The following is an 18,851-nucleotide window of genomic DNA, read 5'->3' as shown; positions in this document are numbered from 1 at the left end:
CCACTCCAGTAATATTCCACTTTCACAGAAAAGAGGGAAAAACACAATTCCCACGTCTATGCAGCTGGCTGCCAGCTCACCAGCAATACCCCCCTGTCCAAGACTGCGTCACTTCATTTAGCACTATTCCCTTGCCTTCAGATTATAATCTGAGTAACAGCCATCCAGTCCCACAGCCATCAAGTGGAACAATGTCCAGCAGTAAGAATTTAATTAATACTTGTGGTGATTACGTGTCTGTGTCAGGACAGAATCAAACTTAACCAGACTTGCTGGGTTAAACTAATAAAAGTTAAAAATAGCAAGCATAAGGCTGGCGTTACACCAGAGGTGTATCACTGACTATACCCTATGAGCAGCTCAAGTGAACAGATGACGCTTTTTTGATGAAGAATCATCTGAAAATCTATACATGCCATACTAACGTACTTCTCCATGGTCACAGATAAACATTCCAAATGCCATACTATAGAAGACATCTTTTCAACATGACCACTTACGTCTTTGCTAAAAACAGATGACATTTGAGTCACTGACTTTAGATATACTGCTGAGACTGTTAAAGTTCTTGATTAAATTATTAAGTTCCCAATTGCCTCTTTGGGTTGTCTTGTACTTAATAGATGCCATTTCTTTTAAATTTACATTTAATTCTGTAGGAATCTGCATACTTCCAGCAGTCTGAAAATAAATTGCTGTTCGGGTCCTCTTGAGAACTGTATGTACACTCTGTTGGTAGAAAGCATCTGCTTTCCTACACTCAGATTTGTTTTCTACGAAAATGTGCAGGCTTCCTTCAGATCATCTGGTGTGCATGTTATTTGCATACTGAATTCTCTATATGTTTTAATTTCACCTTAAAGGCAACGATTTACTTTTAAAAGGTTAGAAACAAAGAACTTATTTAACAACAATACTCTTTGTTGTTCTAACCTTAATAACAAATAAGAAAGCTTTTACATTTCTATCCAGAAATGTGTTTATTGAAGAGAAAAATACCACAACAGATGAAGTTGCAGGCTTTAAGAAAAACATACATGGAGCTGCTACAGGCATCAGGAGCAATACTGCAAATAGGAAATGTAGGATTCATTAGCATAGATCAGACTCAACTTCCATCTCATCTGTTGTCATGTGTCCAAAATGACCAGAATAATTCTGTTTAGTCCCTTAGAGAGATCCAACACACTACAGTCAGGACTTAATTTATAAAGCACTTTCAGAAGTGGCCTGCCAGTATATCTACCCACATGATCAACCATGTTAGTTCATAAATATTTAGCTGGATCTTAACAATGTTTTCAAAATACACTACACAGGCCATCCTCTATCTTAACAAGCACAACTCTCCTCCTTCCTCTCTCCCTTTCCACCTTCTACCAACTGTCCAGCATCTTGAATGGAGCTGCCAGATTAGCAAATCCAGCAGAAACAATCACAGACATCAATGTTACTCCTAGGGGAGAAAAGGGATGGATAAACCTTTTTTTATGAAGAAAGAAAACAGGAGTATAACAAATAAATCTCATCAACTGCTTATATATTGTGAAGCTTATATAGAAAGTGGGATATTGAATAGTGGTGCTGAATAGAAAGCCAGGATTACAGGACAAGGATTTCACAGAGCTACATGTCTTTGGTAAGTTTCACTTCCGAGACTTAATATTGCTTTCACCTTGACTGAAAGAAAAGCTTATAAGATTTTATACTGAACAAAGGAAGAGAGAAAAAATGGCTGGAAACTATCATGAATAATTCAGACTTCTGATCCTACATAATTCTTGCCTTGTAGATAAAAAGATCATAATGTCAGGTTTGATACAGAATCAAATAAAGTTTGTATTTTTAATTAACTCTTTGGATATTTCCAATTAATTAAGAGAAAACAAAGAGGGAACATAATTTAAATGTATCTGGTTTTAAAATGAAAGTCAAATCTGCTGTCCAGCACCAGGATTACAGGAAGTACAGATCTATATGCCAGGTCTGAGAAATTAAGTCAGTATTGCCAATTTTAGTTTTTCATTTGCCTGGAGAAGTTATTTTCTGACTGAAAGCATAAAGACAACTCGGTTTCCAGTGCATCAATCATCATGATAATACATCGGCAACTCTAATTTTTTGTCTTAGCTGTTACATTTTCCTTACAATTTTAGAACAAAGCATTATAGAAATTAACTGTCTAATATTAAATTGGTATGGAGCATCATGATATTTCTAAAGCAATAATGATGATTCTCTCATGATGTAGTTCAAAGTCTACAGAATACCTAAGAGGAAGGACAGTGAACAAGAAGCAAAATAACTTCAATACTAACCTCACAATTACTGTTACCATCTGACTTATTCCCTACTCAAATTACAACCACAACTACTTCCTGGACTAGAACATGGATCTGTTTTTTTGTCCATGAAAATTAAACACTGGAGTTAAGGGAACATTATGAGGAGACAGGTTAACTTGGACGAAAGTCAAGGCAGGGTAACCATTTTAAACAGTAGTGATGGAGACAGATCCAGAGGTTTCACTGGAACGTTTCTCCAAGGACTTGATGATGAACTAGAATGGTAAGAACAGAATGTGTAGGTGAACAGTAGTAACAGACCAGAGGCAAGGAAAGAATGACAAGACTCTGTGGGCTCAAAAGAAACCGAGTGATGGAAGAATAGTGCAAGTTTGATAGGTGGGACTGAGCAGTCATCTTTTGTCTTTTAAAAATACCAATGGCTTGTCTCTGATGCATAAGAGGGAAAGATAATTCTTTTATGGATGGAGGAAATCACAGAACAGATGAGGTCGGCAGAGGCCTCTAGAGATTGTCTATTCCAACCCCCTAGCTCAAAGCAGAGGCAGCTAGAGCAGGCTGCTCAGGACCGTGACCAGTCAGGTTTTGAATATCCCCAAAGACAGAGATTCCACAAGCTCCTTAGGCAGCCTGTTTCAGTGTCTGACCACCCTCACAGTAAAGATTATTTTTCTTATGCATTTCCTGCATTTCAGCTTGTGTCCTTGCCTCTTGTCGCTGGGCACTACTGAGACTGAAACTCAGTGAGACTTTCCAAGAAGAGTCTGACTCCCATCTTCTTCATTCCTTCCCACCAGGTATTTGCAGAGAGTATTAGTATCTCCCCTGAGCTTTCTCCTTTCCAGGCTACGCATTCCAAGTTCTCTCAGACTTTCCTTGTATGTCAGATGCTCCAGTCTCTTAATCATCATAGGGGCCCTTCACTGGACTTGCTCCAGGATGTCCACTTCTCTCCTATACTGGTGAGCCCAGAACTGTAAATGGCACTTCAGATGCGGCCTCAGCAGTGCTGAGTAGAGGGGAAGGCTCACTTCTGTTGACCTGCTGACCACGATAATCCTATGCAGCCCAGGATGCAGTTGGTCTTTGCTGTGAGAGTGCAGTGCTGGCTTGTGCCCAACTTGTCTGCCAGGACCCCAAGATCCTTCTCTGCAGAGCGGCTTTCCAGCCAGGAAACTTCTACCCAGTTTGTACTGGTGCATGGGGTTATTCTTCCCCAGGTGCAGGGCTTTGCATTTCCCTTTGTTGAACTTCATGAAGTTCCCCTGCATCCACTTCATCAGCCTGTCAAAGCATGACTGCACAACCACCTGGTGTATCAAACACTCCTAATTTGGTATCATCTGCAAACTTGCTGAGAGTGCACTCCATCCCATAACCTTCAGATCATTAATACGGAGGTTAAACAGTATTCGCCCAAAGTACCCTTAGGGTACTCCAAATAGTAACTAGCCTCCAGCTGGTTTTTGTGTTGCTGATCACAACGGTCTAAGCCCAGCAGTTCAGTCACTTTTAAATCCACCTTACTGCCTCTGTGAGCTTTGATTTAAAGAGTCATTAAAAAATACAAGCTAAGAGGATATGCTTGCACTTTTGCCTAGAGAAGTAGATACTGCAATTTTGGCAGCAAAGAAAATTACCATGTCCAATTAATACCTGTTTGGAGCTCATCTTTCCTTCATTGGAATCCACTGCCATCTGGTCATTCTAGTCTGTTTAATCAGTTATTTATTATACTTTATTTACAAATGAAAAAATAAAGGAAAAAATCAGATCACAAAAGTACAGACTACCTATCCATAGCTCAACACCCTGATATTTTACGACTCTATGAGATCTTTCCATAACATAAAATACTGATGCTGACAGGCAGTATTGCCACAAAGAAGGTCTAAAGATTTTTACTGTGCTTTTCATACCTGACAAGTGGCAGAAATATGCCACTTAAATGGAATGACAGGCAGAGATCTGACCTGCTGTAATGTGTCTTTCCATTTCAACCATAGCTGGGAACAATGAGGCAGCTTAACTATAGAACTCTTCTTTCCTGGGTTTTAAAAAGACAGCAAGAAAAATGAGATTTCCTATAAGCTCAGAGTAAAAAAGGATTTTGTTGTCTTTGTTGAGGTTATTCATGCATTAATTTTAGTTCCAATTTTGCAAAAAGCCCACACTTCAAGCATTTCTACTGATTTTTAAGTATACGTGTAAGTTTCTGAGGACAGGAGAGCTTACCTACCTCCAGTTGAGCAGTAATGTGCCTTTATACCTTTCTATAGAAATACAATTATGACACCTTTGCCTTTAAAGCAGTGTGCAAATGCCAGAAGTGATGGCACAATTCTTTCTTTTCAGCAGCAAACAAATGAAACATATAAACGGACTCAGGACTGAAAGAAATTCAACAGCATTGTCAGGATCAGCTATCAGTGTTGATTGCACTTTGTGGAAAAGCACTGGTATCAAGCACAAGCAACAACTGTCTGGCAAGCTTAAATTGCTGTGGAGCACACTGTCTTCTCTCCTGTGTACCAGGTCAGGCGTTTGCTAGTTTCCATCCCTACTGACAGCATTTCTGTTCTGAGGATGGAGTTACTTAAAGCTTATCTTAGATCTGAGCAAGTCCTACCTGATATTGGACTGAATGATTGAAAAGTTGTGCCCTGTGATGCAGCACCCTATTGGACCAGTGGCACTGTTGGTGTTCACGACACACTTAAGAAAGGACAGGAACAGCGTATCAGGGTGACAATCTAATTAGTTGAATAAAAGCTGAAGTCATGGCCCCAAAAGTTCGTCAGTATGTTAGCAAGGATGTTTAGCTTATCTTGAGTGGCATCTGCAATGTACTGCATCTCAGCTCTGTTTCTACCACTCAGGAAAACGAGAAACTGAAGAAGCCCTTCCTTCACCTGGGAAACAAAGTCCTCTCCCCGGCCTCCCTCCTGCTCCTGTAGAGCCCTGGTGCAGTAGGGGAGCTGCTCATGGGGCTTGCAGCCACTGCACTTCAGTTCTCTGGGGTCAGTGCACTGCTGACCGCAGTGCAGTTACCTTCTACAGTGTTATTATGTGTGCAAAGTTGCAACAGCATTTGACAGCCATACATAATCATTCCTCTCTGTTTACTTTGCACAGGTCACCCCTTGTCATGTAAATTTTCCAGGTCCGAGTAGGATAAATATGAGGAGAACAGAAAAAAAAAAGCTCTCCTGAAATGTGAACAGGATTTTCCTCATCTAACGAGATGCCACAGTAAATATAAGATCCTTTGGAACCTCAGCAGATCCATTTGACTGTAAGTTTGAAGAGCCCACTCCTGTTTTCCAATTTACACACATGCTCCTGCAGAAAGACTGAGTTCCCTTTGAGGAATATAAACACTAGACAAGGCTCAATCTTCCTTCAGTAAATTTATAAAAAATGGCTTTTTTGGTGTCATGATTGTGTCTCTTTCTATTACACCAACAAAACCAGTACCAATGTATGAGGTTCCAAAGGAACATCAATCCTACAGTGGCAAAAGATACATCATAACTAGTGGTGGTCTGTCACAGCCAAACGAGTGACACTTGTCTTGCCTTAATTTCACAGAAATAAAGCCATTTCCACGTTCTGTAGAAGCATCTTCCCTCCTACACGGGGTCAAAACTTCATGATTTTAACTCCAGTGAAACCCAGGGAAGGTGATTTATTTCTTCACTTAGTATTAATGGGATGGGAATCTGGACACCAGGGATTGAGATGCTGCAAAATATGCAGTAAACAATGATTTCATTTATATGAAGAATGAGTTCTATATTAATTTGACTTAAATATTAAAGGAAGAATGTATTAAATATTAAGCTAAAGATTCCACACAGGTATTATTTGTTTCAGATAAAAGTAACTGCATATATAGTTGAGATTAATTCATTCACCATTTCAGAGGCTTCATGTCCTTTAGGGAATGTCACAAATCCATACAGAGTCCCAATTGCTGGATTTTGTATTTTTGTGCAGTAAATATGTTTGTGACTACACCTCATAACCAAAATTCTACTTTATAGCAGAGTATCAAGGTCTTTTGCTTGGGCTTATAAAACATTCTTCAGACAGCTTTTGGCTCTTCTGCAATGTATCTCTCATGGGAGATAATCTAGAGAAGCAGAATCTCCTAGAAGAAGGGGACAAAAATGCGCATGATGGAAGCAGGGATCTGAGATGCCTCTGAAACGTTTTATTAAAGTTCCTCCCTCTTTGGCCCCATTCTTGTGCCCTTCTTTCCCTTGCCTCTCTCCTTGATGACAGTCACATCAAAAGTGAAATTTTACTTTTAGGCCATCTCCAGATAGATGATGGTTGTGCATGTTAGTCCTTGGAGGGTAATTAAATGCAACATCTGAAAGCTGTATTGTATTTCGTTCTCCCTCCATATGGCTAAACCTTATTTTCCCATAACTAATCTGACATTTGCTGATTGAAGATTTTGTAGTGGAATATGCATTCAATTTGTGCATAAAAGGTTACATTAGAAATTACTTAGGAAAAAAATTACAAACTGCAACATAGGTTCTGAGGGCAAGATACTTTCTCGTAATTTCTTTCAGTGTGATGACAAAGTTTTCTGTGAATTTTCTGTGCCCTGAAACAATTTTCCTAAATTCATTTTCCTTCGTGTGATTTAGTAATATTTTCAGATTAACTAATCTGATGGCACACATTATTAAAGGACGTATTCTATTGCAAACCATCAGGCCCTGGAGGACACTGAGATGAAGAGTTTTATGATCCTTGGTAACTGACATTCATAATCACAATTATTTACTCTTTTAGCTGAGCTTAATTCATTAAATAAACTTTTCCTTATATCAAAATCTTCTCTTTGTTCAGACAGATGAAAGAAGTGTTATATCTCTCAGGATTGCATCTGTTTTCACATGTCCTTCAATACAGAGACCTTCACATCAAAATCAATCAAAACTTAAGCTACCCTACATCACTTGAAGCTATTTCACAAAAAATAAGATCAGATATGGGGGGCTGTTACAATCGTAACAAAAATTCTTCATAGCGTATGAAATGGATACTCAAAATTGCCAAGATCTTTGCCCCTCATTTTGCCAAGATAGTCTCAAGAGAAGATACTCGTTCCCAGAGATCTTCCTTGAAAAAATGTGTTGTAGAAATTTTTCATTAATGAATTCTTTAGCTTCTTGAGTGAGACTAATAAAGCAAAAGTTCTGTTCTTGTCATGGTTTAAACCTTTACGGCAACTAAGCTCTACACATCTGATTGCTCCCTCCCTTCTGGTGAGATGAGGAAGAGAATCAGAAGGGTAAAAGCAAGAAAACTTGTGGGTTGAGATAAAGACAATTATTAGGTAAATAGATAATTTGTTAATAGTAAAACAAAAGCCATGCACAACCAAAGCACAACAAGGAATTCATAGAATCACAGAATAGAATCACAGAATCATTCAGGTTGGAAAAGACCCTTGGGATCATCGAGTCCAATAATCAGCCTTACTCTACAAAGTTCTCCCCTACACCATATCCCCCAGCATCTCATCTAAACGACCCTTAAACACATCCAGGGATGGTGACTCCACCACCTCTCTGGGCAGCCTATTCCACTGTCTAACCACTCTTTCTGTGAAAAATTTTTTCCTAATGTCCAGTCTAAACATCCCCTGTTGGAGTTTAAAGCTGTTCCCTCTTGTTTGATCACTAAACACCTATGAGAAGAGACCAGCACCAACCTCTCTACAATGTCCTTTCAGGTAGCTGTAGAGAGTGATGAGGTCTCCCCTCAGCTTTCTCCTCCTCAAACCGAACAGTCCCAGTTCTCTCAATCTCTCCTCAAAGGATGTGTTCTTCAGACCTTCACCATCTTTGTTGCCCTCCTCTGCACTTGCTCCAGCACTTCAATATCTCTCTCGTATTGAGGTGCCCAAAACTGGACACAATACTCCCGGTGTGGCCTCACCAGTGCAGAGCACAGGGGGACCATCACCTCCCTCCTTCCGCAGGTCACACTATTTCTAATACAAGCCAGGCTGCTGTTGGCTTTTTTGGCCATCTGGGCACACTGCCGGCTCATGTTCGCTTGCTTGTCAGTTAGAACCCCCAGATCCTTCTCTCCCACACAGCTCTCCAGCCACTCCTCCCCAAGCCTTGCATGGGGTTGTTGTGGCCCAAGTACAGGACCTGGCACTTGGCCTTGTTGAAACTCATCCTGTTAATGTTGGCCACCGATCCAACCTATCCAAGTTTCTCTGTAGAGCCTCCCTCTTAACTTGGTGTCATCTGCGAATTTACTGATAATACACTCTACGTCCTTATCAAGATCATCAATAAAGATGTTGAACAGAAATGGTCCCAACACCAAGCCCTGAGACATTAGGTAAACTGAGGCACACAGTTTTCATCGTAACATACATAAATTTCCCATTTTCTCCATACCTCCCATCAGCATGTCAGAGTAAAATCCCAGTATTGTTCCCTGGAATTGAACAAGAGTCCTTGGAAACAGAATTCTGCTTATATAAACCATTACTGCATGTCAGGATCACTTCTAACTATTATTTGGATATAACCCAGAAGTGTCGCAGTAATTCAGTCCCAATGCTCACATGAGAATCTTTTGGAAGGGATTTTGTACTGCAGAGCACTGCCTTCAAGCAGACTGAAAAATAATGAAGAATAATAATAATAATTCTCTTCTTTTTTTCTGTTTTGAGCATTTTCTTTCCTTTCTAATGCCCTATGAAATTAAGAAAAATAATAAATCAGTGCAACCTCCTCTAGGAAAAACAAGGTTACTTTTGCTTATATTTTTTTTATTATAAATTGAATTTTACTGTGACTAGAATTGCATTCAATTTGGTCTTTTCACTTCTTTGAAGGAGTTTGAAATGTTTACTCTGCTTCACTCTAAACAGCACTCTGCAATATTCCCCATATAACTTGGTGCATAAACCATAAACTAAGATTACGAAGAGTTAATTTATTTTTACTAGACGTAGTTTATGCAGCAGGGGAAGCTCTTTTACTCACATGAGGTAATAAAGTTACAGCAATATTTTTCTCTTCTGATTCTTTACATGCATTCTCCCAGGGCAGAAGATACTCAGGGTATTTTTAAAGGTCTATGTATATTGTTGATAATCTTATTCATCACATGCCTTGGAAGAATGAGCTTCCAGTAGTACATACAACATTATACCTATATATGCACACCCATAGTGTGACATGAACAAATTTAATTTAGTAACATGAGCTTTTTTTAAGCTTGGGAACCCTAACTTCCTCTAAAATTGTTATGCTGTTTTCCATGTTACTGGTTGAATACTGTGGGATGAGTTTGTATTTGAGGTTTAGCAGATGACTTATCAGGCCTGATTCTTTATAAATTTAGCCCAGGCTGCCCTTGGTCTCCTTAATCTGCTCCACAGAGGCCAGTGGCATTGTGCTGGTATGAAGGTGGGATGAGACAGGAATGAATGCATTATTACAAGCAGTGAGTGATTTGCACTGGGATGGTACTTTGCCATATTACGGCCTGATCCAAGCCCATCTGTAGCCCACAGCGAGTGCACCATAGCTCTGGGTCACACCTAGGTACCTCCTGTTGAGGGACTTCCCCCTGTAAGGTTGCAGCTATCAGTTTCTAGTGTCTTATATACCTCACCCCCAGCATGTGGGCTAAAAAAGCACGGTGAGGTGTTCCCACTCTGGGTATCTTGCTATTTGAACAGTGCCTTATGAAATGCACTTGGGAACATCTTGGTGCATGAGGGGCCCTGAAAATGGTTCTCTTCTTCCCCCAGATATGTGATTCATATCACACCAAAACCATTAATCTTGGCTTAGTCAGCTGTGAAAAAAAGACATACGCTCTTGTGCGGCTTTTCTCTTACTGAGTTAGGACTTCTTCCCTTTGTAAATGAACTTATGAGATACCAGAACTATCACGCTGTCTCTGGTGATGTACAACGCCTGTTTGCACAGTGGTATTGTGCTATTACTATTCATTTTGATAGTGTGTTTCCTTCCTCTCCCTGCAGTTGGTTCATCTGAATTGTCGCCAAGATGGTTGCCTTGGAAACTAATTAAGGAAAGCCTTTGGTTAGAAGCAGAGTTTCAAGCATTAAACTATTTGAGAGACAGATGCAGAAATTAAGGTAATGTCTGCTAAGATGAAAGGGTTTATCCTTTATATGGAGAAGAAAGAACCACATTAAATGCTAGGACTGTAACAAAGCAACTTCTCTACAACACTGACTTCTAAAACCTGGAAGAGATGTGTGAGTGAGGGATTGTAAAATCAGCCAGGGGCTTAGAAGAGGTGACAAAGATCCCAGAGCTATTAGGGATGGGGAGATGGACAAATACAGTGAGAAAGAAAACTCAGGAGATCACATGTTGAGCAAATTCTAGCCAGCTCTCCCTTTCCCTCTGTATCTTTAAAATACTTCTTGTGAATGTTGTTTTCGAAAAATCCCAGTACAGCTAAAGAAAGACCAAATCCTCTCCCCACAGTCCAGGCAGGGCATGAGAAGCATCAGTGTGTACATTTGCTTCCAAAGTACATCAAATACAGGAGTGAGAGGCTACTGCAATGGCCCCGAGACTCAACTTTTCTATTTCTACTGAGACTGTCAACAAGGGTAACACTTAGTGCCAGCTGCAGGAGCAGCCCATACAGTGTGGACACAGGCCAAATAATGAGTGGGACCCTCAGAGGGCTTTCTAATGGCAAACACACATGCACAAACTCTGCGGACTGAAAAGCTGCAAAGAAAGGTGAACTATGCGGCAAATTGTGCTTTTACAGCTACCTATTAACTGAAGTTCAAAGCAAATACAATCTCTCCATGAGCACAACGGTATCAATTTAAATATTGTCTCCAGGATAATGGTTGACTCTATACTTGCAGCAGTGTAACTGAGAAAACATTTTGGTTCTTTGTACATTTAATGGCAATGCAGAGGTTGCCATACAAATATGCCTGTAACTGCATAAAAATGTACTACAAATGTTGTGGTAAAAATATGCAAAATACCAAAAGTGGATGCATTGGTGTGTGCATTTATATTCCATGAATTATCATAAAACATAAAATGAGTAATTGCTACTATCACAGAAAAATAAAAACTCTAATGGTGACTTCAGGTTCATATGCCTCTGGCATAAGCAACCAGAGTTGCTTGGCAGTGGTCTTCTATACACAGCAGCTTGCACATTTATGGTGAGACATTTTGTATTAATTATTATTATTACTAATCAGATACCTTTAAAACTGTGCTTTAATGTCTTCTGAACACTTTTAAGCCTTGTGTGCCATTACCTCAGTCATTCTGCAGGATGACTAATACTTTGTTAAATTCCTGTCATTTGGAACCTGCCCTGCTTTATGAAGTCTGGATGACGGCTTTGGAGAGACATTACTATTTAGAAGCTAGAAATTCTCTCCTCAGGTATGACCGAAATGCACTATACATGGGGTAGATTAATTCAAGATGTTACTTCTCTCTGCTTTAGCAATCCATCTCTGACCCTTTATTAGTTTTACAGCTGATAGGAGCAGGCCCTTTAAGGCAGATACAGCTGTCACTTCTGACATATGCCCATTTTTTACTTACTTTCTGCTAGCTATGGTCCTGAGGATGACTGACCTAAGTAATTCTCCTTTCCTCCCCACATGCCCGTATGGACCTGTGAGCTGCTGAAACTCACTGGATATGAAGGAAAAGTGACCTTTCATTGTGCTTAAACCATGGTTTCAACAATACTCACAGGCAACTAATGAAGAAATGTCCTAAATTTTAAGTTTCTAGTTCATTGGAAATGTAAAAATGAACTGTACCAGTATCTGAGTGACATTACACTGTACACTGTACTCAGCTGAACACCCTCCCTCTGCTCTGTCCAGCTCCAGAGGATAAAATCAGGCTGCCACTGCCACGGCACGGAGCCCTGGAGAAGGCGGCAGGGGCACAGGGCTCTGGAGGCTGTGCTCCATGCAGCGCAGCCCCTTTAGAGGACACGGCACCACTGGGCTTCAGAAGCAAAGCAGAAGCTGAAGCTACCCATAGCCTCTGCTCCTCCTTCAAGCACACCACAGTGTTTATAGGCAGTTATAATATTTTTAATTGTTACAGAAAACACAGGCAAACCCTCACCAGACTACCTATTTATAATGTAACACATAAACCAAGAAGCTTACATGAAAGCACTGTTGATTTTCTTCACTTACACTCTTCCTTCTTGTTTTTTTAAATGATTATTGATCAACCGAATACTGCAGTTTTGTGTTTATACTTATGACACCCCAAATGTGAAAGCTGTTTCAGCACACTCCCCTGAGATCTGAACAGCTCTGCAGAGGGATGCAGCTGTGGCTTTACTGAAAACCTCCAGACCATTTTCCTAATATCAAAATTTCAGACCCAAAGGTCAAGTCAGTGCTTGCACCAGACAGAGTTCAGTCAATCAGATTACCATTCTTAATCCTAGGGATGCTTTACTCCAAGTCTTCTTTGACAGTTTGACTGTTATTGTAAAATTTTGGGGACTTTAATATTGCTTCTGCTTTGTGAGATGCCTCCACTCAATACAGACATTGGCTTGAAACCTAACTTTTATGACTATGTTTGAAGATAGTGTCCTTTTGATAAAAGAATGCAGCCTCTGGAATAAACAGGTCTTTTGTAAAGTTTCACCATTATGATCCTGAATGGAGTTTCTTCCTCCTTATTTTCCCTCAGGAGATTTTCTTCTAAATGGACATAAAGCCACTCTAGTCTGAAATACAGCTTGTTATCTTGGGAATAAGAAAAACCTATTTCTTAACTCAAAAACATGTTTCTAAATACACGGTTGAACAGGCTAAAGCTTACTGTTAGTTCTCAGAAGAAAATGTTCTTCTGTTTATGAGAACAAAATTTTATATCTATCTGTGAAGGAATATTTTAGCATCAAGGGACAAGAAGTGTGGGGAGCTTATGAATTTCACATGACGTAAGTGTTGCTATCTATGTGCTTGAGAGGCCACTAGATGATTAAATTGGATATAGTTTTGTTGTGCAAGGAGGGATATGGATCCACATACTCAGTGGTTATAGAACTATAGGGTAAGTGAACAAACAGATGGTAACTTACAGAATGACTATTAATCTCTCTGCTTCCCCTTACTCTGCAGCTGAAGAGACAGGGCCAGAGGTGATCTGGGCAGGGTATCCACCTCTAGGACACAATATGGGGTCCATCACAAGATTCCGTGGAAGGGGAATGAAACCAGATGTGCTGCAGAGTGAAACCTGGCACAAAACAATGTTACCCAGGCAGAGCAGGAGCTGAGGTGTCCTCTTTTCTCTATCTTACATTTACATACCAGGGGGAGAGAGCTGGGAGAGATCCCTTCCTGAGTACCAGCCAGCCCTGAGAAGAGAAATACTTCATATGACAGGTTTCAGATCTTGGAAACATAGGGATATACAGATGTGCCAGATGTTAAAGCATATGGAATACTCAAGGTCACTGACTCACATATCTGTATGTTGCTGGAGGCAAGTACAGAATATTCCAGCAGAACTTGAAGTCTCTGAAGAAAAGCCTCAGATGCATAATTGTCTTTAGATAAGCCTATACTTTTGGAAGAGAGGTATACCCTGGTTTGACCTGGCTAAAAAAAATCATCAAAGGAAGAGAACAGCACACACCAGCCTGATACAGGAGAACAGGTCACTCCTACTTAATCCAAGCACTAATACAAAGCCACTATATGCAGTTTCTGAAGCAGAGAACTGACAAGCTTGCTGAATGGCTTGGCCAAGAGCCCAAAAGTCTGATAGCAAACTCAGCATGTGTGTAGACTATTTAATGGCTTACAGTCTGTTTATTTCTACTATGACACTGGTTCTTGAGTAAGTCCTGTTTAAGCTTCTGAAATCCAGGGTCACTGGCAAATGATGCCGTTGTTCCTGGGAAAATGAAAAGGCACATGCCACACATCCCCACAGTGACCACAGCAAACTCCATTTCTGGAGGGAGGCATCTCTCCCAGAAGATGATGGGAGGGCTGACCTTTGAAGATGTGCTCCTGAGGAGGCCAAAAAAAGGAGAGGGATGGAAAGGCAGCTGGGCTGAGGCAGCCTATGCCAGCCCTCTGTAGGATAGAGTTTGTTCATCAGTACTCTGCTGTAACAGGTATAGAGTCTTGGCTTCCCTTTGCTCTCACTGGGAAAAAGCTCTTCAGAGCCACCTGCAGCTGTGCAGTCAGCATGCTGTTAACATGCTCTTAGCTGAGCAGGCTTTCTAGACTCCGCACAAAGCACCAATTTGACTTTCTAAACTGTAATAAACCCCTAGATTTGAAATATGCAAATCCAGAGTTATCTTTCCCCTCAATAGTATGCTATCAGCAAACACAGTTGGCTAAAAAGAAGACAACTCACCACTTGCTTGAATAAACTGGCTAGCTGGATTAAATACCACACATATTTGGGAGGTTTTTTTACCTCCTTTATGAGAAGATAATAAGGTAAGCAGAGGAAATGGAAGGAAAAACCTAAAACCAGTAATTGTTCAGCTATCATCCTGGGGTCCACCATTACTGACTTTCCCTGCAGAAACATGTCATTGCTTTTGAGTATCAGTTAACAAACCTCAGGAAATTGCTGCCAGAAGATATTTTTAGCACCAGCCTAGGATCTTCTTGGGCAACTCTTTGTCAAGTGAATGGTTCTGATAAAATAAATGGGACAACACTCATAAAAAATGCTGTATAACCGAACTCCTCTTGTTAGACTGCTAAAAAGACATGATTAGCATTAGAGTATTTATCTCAGCAGGTATGTTTAGTTTGCTTTACTATCTAGCTTGGTTTCCTAAACAGAAGGTTTTAAATCTGTTTTTGATATTGCAAATTCAAGCAATTTTGCTTATGAGTATCTTCAATTAAATTAAGTAGAAATAGCGATATTACAGCAATACAGTGAGTTATATGTCATAGTATTTATGTGTGAAAATGTCTGCAGGGATTTGGTTGCAAAATAATGGATAGTGTTCAACTGATTGGCTAAAACTGGTTGATATGGTCCTAAAATGCAACTCCACAAAAATTTTAAGATCTTTTAGGAAAAAATGAGATAATTTGGGTAAGTATTTCATGGAAATGTCACAATTTTGTGTAAATAAAGTTCAAAAGATGGACAGCAGGCATAATACAGAGAAAGAGTTATCTAACAGTACAGAGATGGGCTACATACAATACAACAATGACAACAAATAGGCAAAAAATTATGCAAAAGTGTGAGTACTCTACAGCGTACTGTAGAGTCCAGAGAAACCGGAGGGCCCAATAGCAAATCTTTAGTTACACAGGTGCAAATCACGTTGATAGAAAGCTGAATCAAACATTTAATAAAATTAAAACCTCAGTAGATTTGAATTTAGAATGCTTGCTGAAGAAAAGAGTTCACCAGTTTTTTGCTACATGGTTTGCTCGGTATACATCTTTCATTTTAGGCACTGGAATGGTTTGATAATATTTTTTCTCTCACTTGAACGATATTAAAAAAAGGGAGAATTAAATGTAAATGGAGTTAGAAAGAGCAAACAAAAGGGCTGTTCCTCAGTTGAGAGTGGGCCCAAAGAGCTATTCAGGCTTGGCTCAGGAGTGCTCTCCTGCATCATTTTCAGAAGAGTGGGCGGTGGGTATGGTGTTCTGCATATTTTGCAAGAACGTGAGCAAATTAAAGAAAAAAAAAAGCAGAAAAAAAAAAAGCAAAAAAAAAAGCTTATACTTTGCTGTATGAATTTCCCCACAGAGACCACTCATCACATTGACTAAAAATTCAGTTTAAAATGCAATGCTATGTATTAGTATCACAACCATACAAGCTGCCAAGAGTTACAGACCAGCATTATGCTATGTTCACTTGAGCACCTTTCCTTCCTGCTGCCCTTTGCAACCAGCAGCTGTGGGACCTGGCCGCGACTACAGTGATTCAGTCCCCACAGACTGGCCCTCAGGGATACACCTCAAGGCTTGACAGGAACTGAATATTTTAAGAAGGAACTCAATAAATAGAGCATTAGCATTTCCCAGGGTTTATGGCAGTGAGGTCAGTTTCCTACTAGTTTACAACACAACATTTCTAAGAGAGATGCTAATGCTTCATGAAATTTAAATGTTACTTTTGATCTATTCCATACTATAAACCCACAGTTAAATTTATGAAGTGGCAATAATCAGAGACTTTTTCAGTCTTAATGTAGGTGAATTTCCACATGCATATGAATAAACAAGCAGCATGGATTTGGTTCCATACCAACACCAGGTTTGCAGCAGGGAACAGCGTCCTGCTTCTGCTCCCTGTGTTGTATATCGGTTAGCACACCCCTTCAAGAACACAGCACAGGCATTCTGCATAGCACCATGGGATGGCCAGAGGGTATGTCCATTCCTCTAGGAACACTGGGAAGGCCACGCAATAGCAAAACAGTCAACCCAAAAGTGTGTCTCCCTCAATGAAGGTGCTTAGACTCTATCACAATTCAAGCCAATAACTACTGGCAGAGGGAAGGGGTTTATGTACCAAAAAGTGCTAATGAGCCACTTGGACTACTAGCTGAATTCTTTATTAGCAGTATTTCCATGTGGGCATTCTTTAAGATGATTCAAAACTACTTCACTGGCTTTTTATTTCTTGTTTCATGTTCCACTTAACAAACTGCACCTGTCCTGCAGTCCCTGGAAGTAGCCCTGATCCCAGTAACATTACTCTGGCAGCTGAGGTTTTAGGTTCTTAACCTACTTAAGAATAATTCATTATTAACATCTGGGAAAAAATATCACAGAGACATTTCCTGGTAGGTTACATGCAAGTGCTGCCACCAACTATGAGCATCACTGAAGCATTTTAATTTCACTAGGTAAACAGCCAATTGTTGGGACTCTCATCTCAGTGGATATTGAATTAATTTCTAGAAACAGACAGTTCTGGAAACATTAATGATGTCTGTCACAGAGACATCACAGTATCAGAAAAGCATATACCTGTTCCAAAATGGTGTTGATTCTGTCCACTTCACAGTCAATTAAGTATCTTTTTTCTTGCCGCCTGTCCATCTCCTCTATAATTCTTCTGAACTCTTGGACATCCTTTATGCTTCCTACAGATCTGGCTGTCACTTGCCAGTTGTTCTGTACTGCTGCTTCCATAATCGCTTGAAGAATGGAAAATCCTGTAGGGTGAAGAGACAATACAACCATTTAAAAACAGAACAAAAATTAAAACTGTTTTCAATGTTTGACAAAGGGTTCACAAAAACTTGTATCATCTAAAGGGACACATACTAGCTAATGGCCTGCAAGTACTTCATTACTTGAGAAAGCAACAGTGCAGGGACCAGTTTCTTTCTTCAGCTACGCCACCACCAAAGTCACTGACTTCAGCAGAATTGCTTGGCGGTATATTACTGTGAGGCATATCACAATCTGTCCAATATATCATATTATGATCCTCTCGGGGATGTTTATGGTCATGCTGGGGTCTGTGCCAGCTGAGAATAGGAGCCTGCAGCCATTACTTGGGCAAAAGTCCATCAGCTTGAAGAGCTGGACAGAAGGGGTAATTTGCCTGTGCAGACTGCAGCAATGGGTCATTAACTGGCAAAGATCCAAGCACTGCACAAGAATGCCAATTAAGTCATTGTCCTGGTTATCAGAGCCACCAACCACAGGAGAATATTTTACTGATACTCACTTTGATTTCAAAAAATGTTTTAAAATATGGAGTCTAGCAGCATTAACCACACTTTCAATGCTTTCATTAAGATAATACCAACTCATTTAGCAGCCTCAACAGGAGAGAAGCAGCACAGAATGACCAAAGACTGCACAGCAGGAAATTATACAAGCAAACAGCATTTAATTTCTTGTGAACACCCGTGTCTTGGTGGCAGACAGAACTCAAGTCCCTAAGTGAAATGTGGTGGAACTGGGAACAGTAATCTTCTTCAAGTCATGCTATGTAGGAATCATCAGATATTGATTTGTATAGCTCTATTATAGTATGTAGCTGGGAATTTGGCAAATTACCGGTTTTGATTCAGGAAATTAAAATTTTTGCATAGTCCTAATTGTTTCAAATCTGGGTGGATGCCAAAGAAAGAGGTCATCTACTTCAAGCACACACAGTGGTTTCCAGTAGATTTCCTTGTACAGAAGCATTTATATGGGCAGTGTTTTCATCCAGATAAATTATCTGCAAAACTTTCAGTCCAATCATATAGTTATACTGTGCATTTCTTACCCACAGCAAGATCTGAGAGGCTCAGAATGTCTTCACACACACAAACACATAAACATACAGGATCAACAATCAATTATTTGTGCCCTGTGATAACCCATCCCCTATGCTTCTGAAACTGAAAGGAGTTTGAACTAGAGTGGAACAACATGTTCACTGCTTCAAATGATACCAACAGCTATTCTGAACTCAGATATCATTGTCATGGTATAGTGATAACAAAGAACTTGTGCTGCAGTCTGATCTT

At 40.0% G+C, this 18,851-nt stretch overlaps 1 protein-coding gene across 1 annotated transcript in view; it reads right to left on the bottom strand.

The window, feature by feature from the left end:
* GRIA3 (glutamate ionotropic receptor AMPA type subunit 3) overlaps positions 1 to 18,851 on the bottom strand; it is a 163,153-nt gene that overhangs the window by 66,344 nt on the left and 77,958 nt on the right. Inside the window, exon 5 of the mRNA XM_026848517.1 lies at positions 17,350 to 17,537. Within this exon, the coding sequence (XP_026704318.1) occupies positions 17,350 to 17,537 (188 nt within the window). The remainder of the gene's footprint in view (positions 1 to 17,349; positions 17,538 to 18,851) is intronic.

The sequence above is a fragment of the Athene cunicularia genome, assembly GCF_003259725.1.
Source record: "Athene cunicularia isolate RWA chromosome 4 unlocalized genomic scaffold, athCun1 chr4_part3, whole genome shotgun sequence".
Classification (NCBI taxonomy): domain Eukaryota; kingdom Metazoa; phylum Chordata; class Aves; order Strigiformes; family Strigidae; genus Athene; species Athene cunicularia.
Note: the sequence above shows the minus strand (reverse complement) of the source record. Positions and strands in the feature narration are given on the sequence as shown.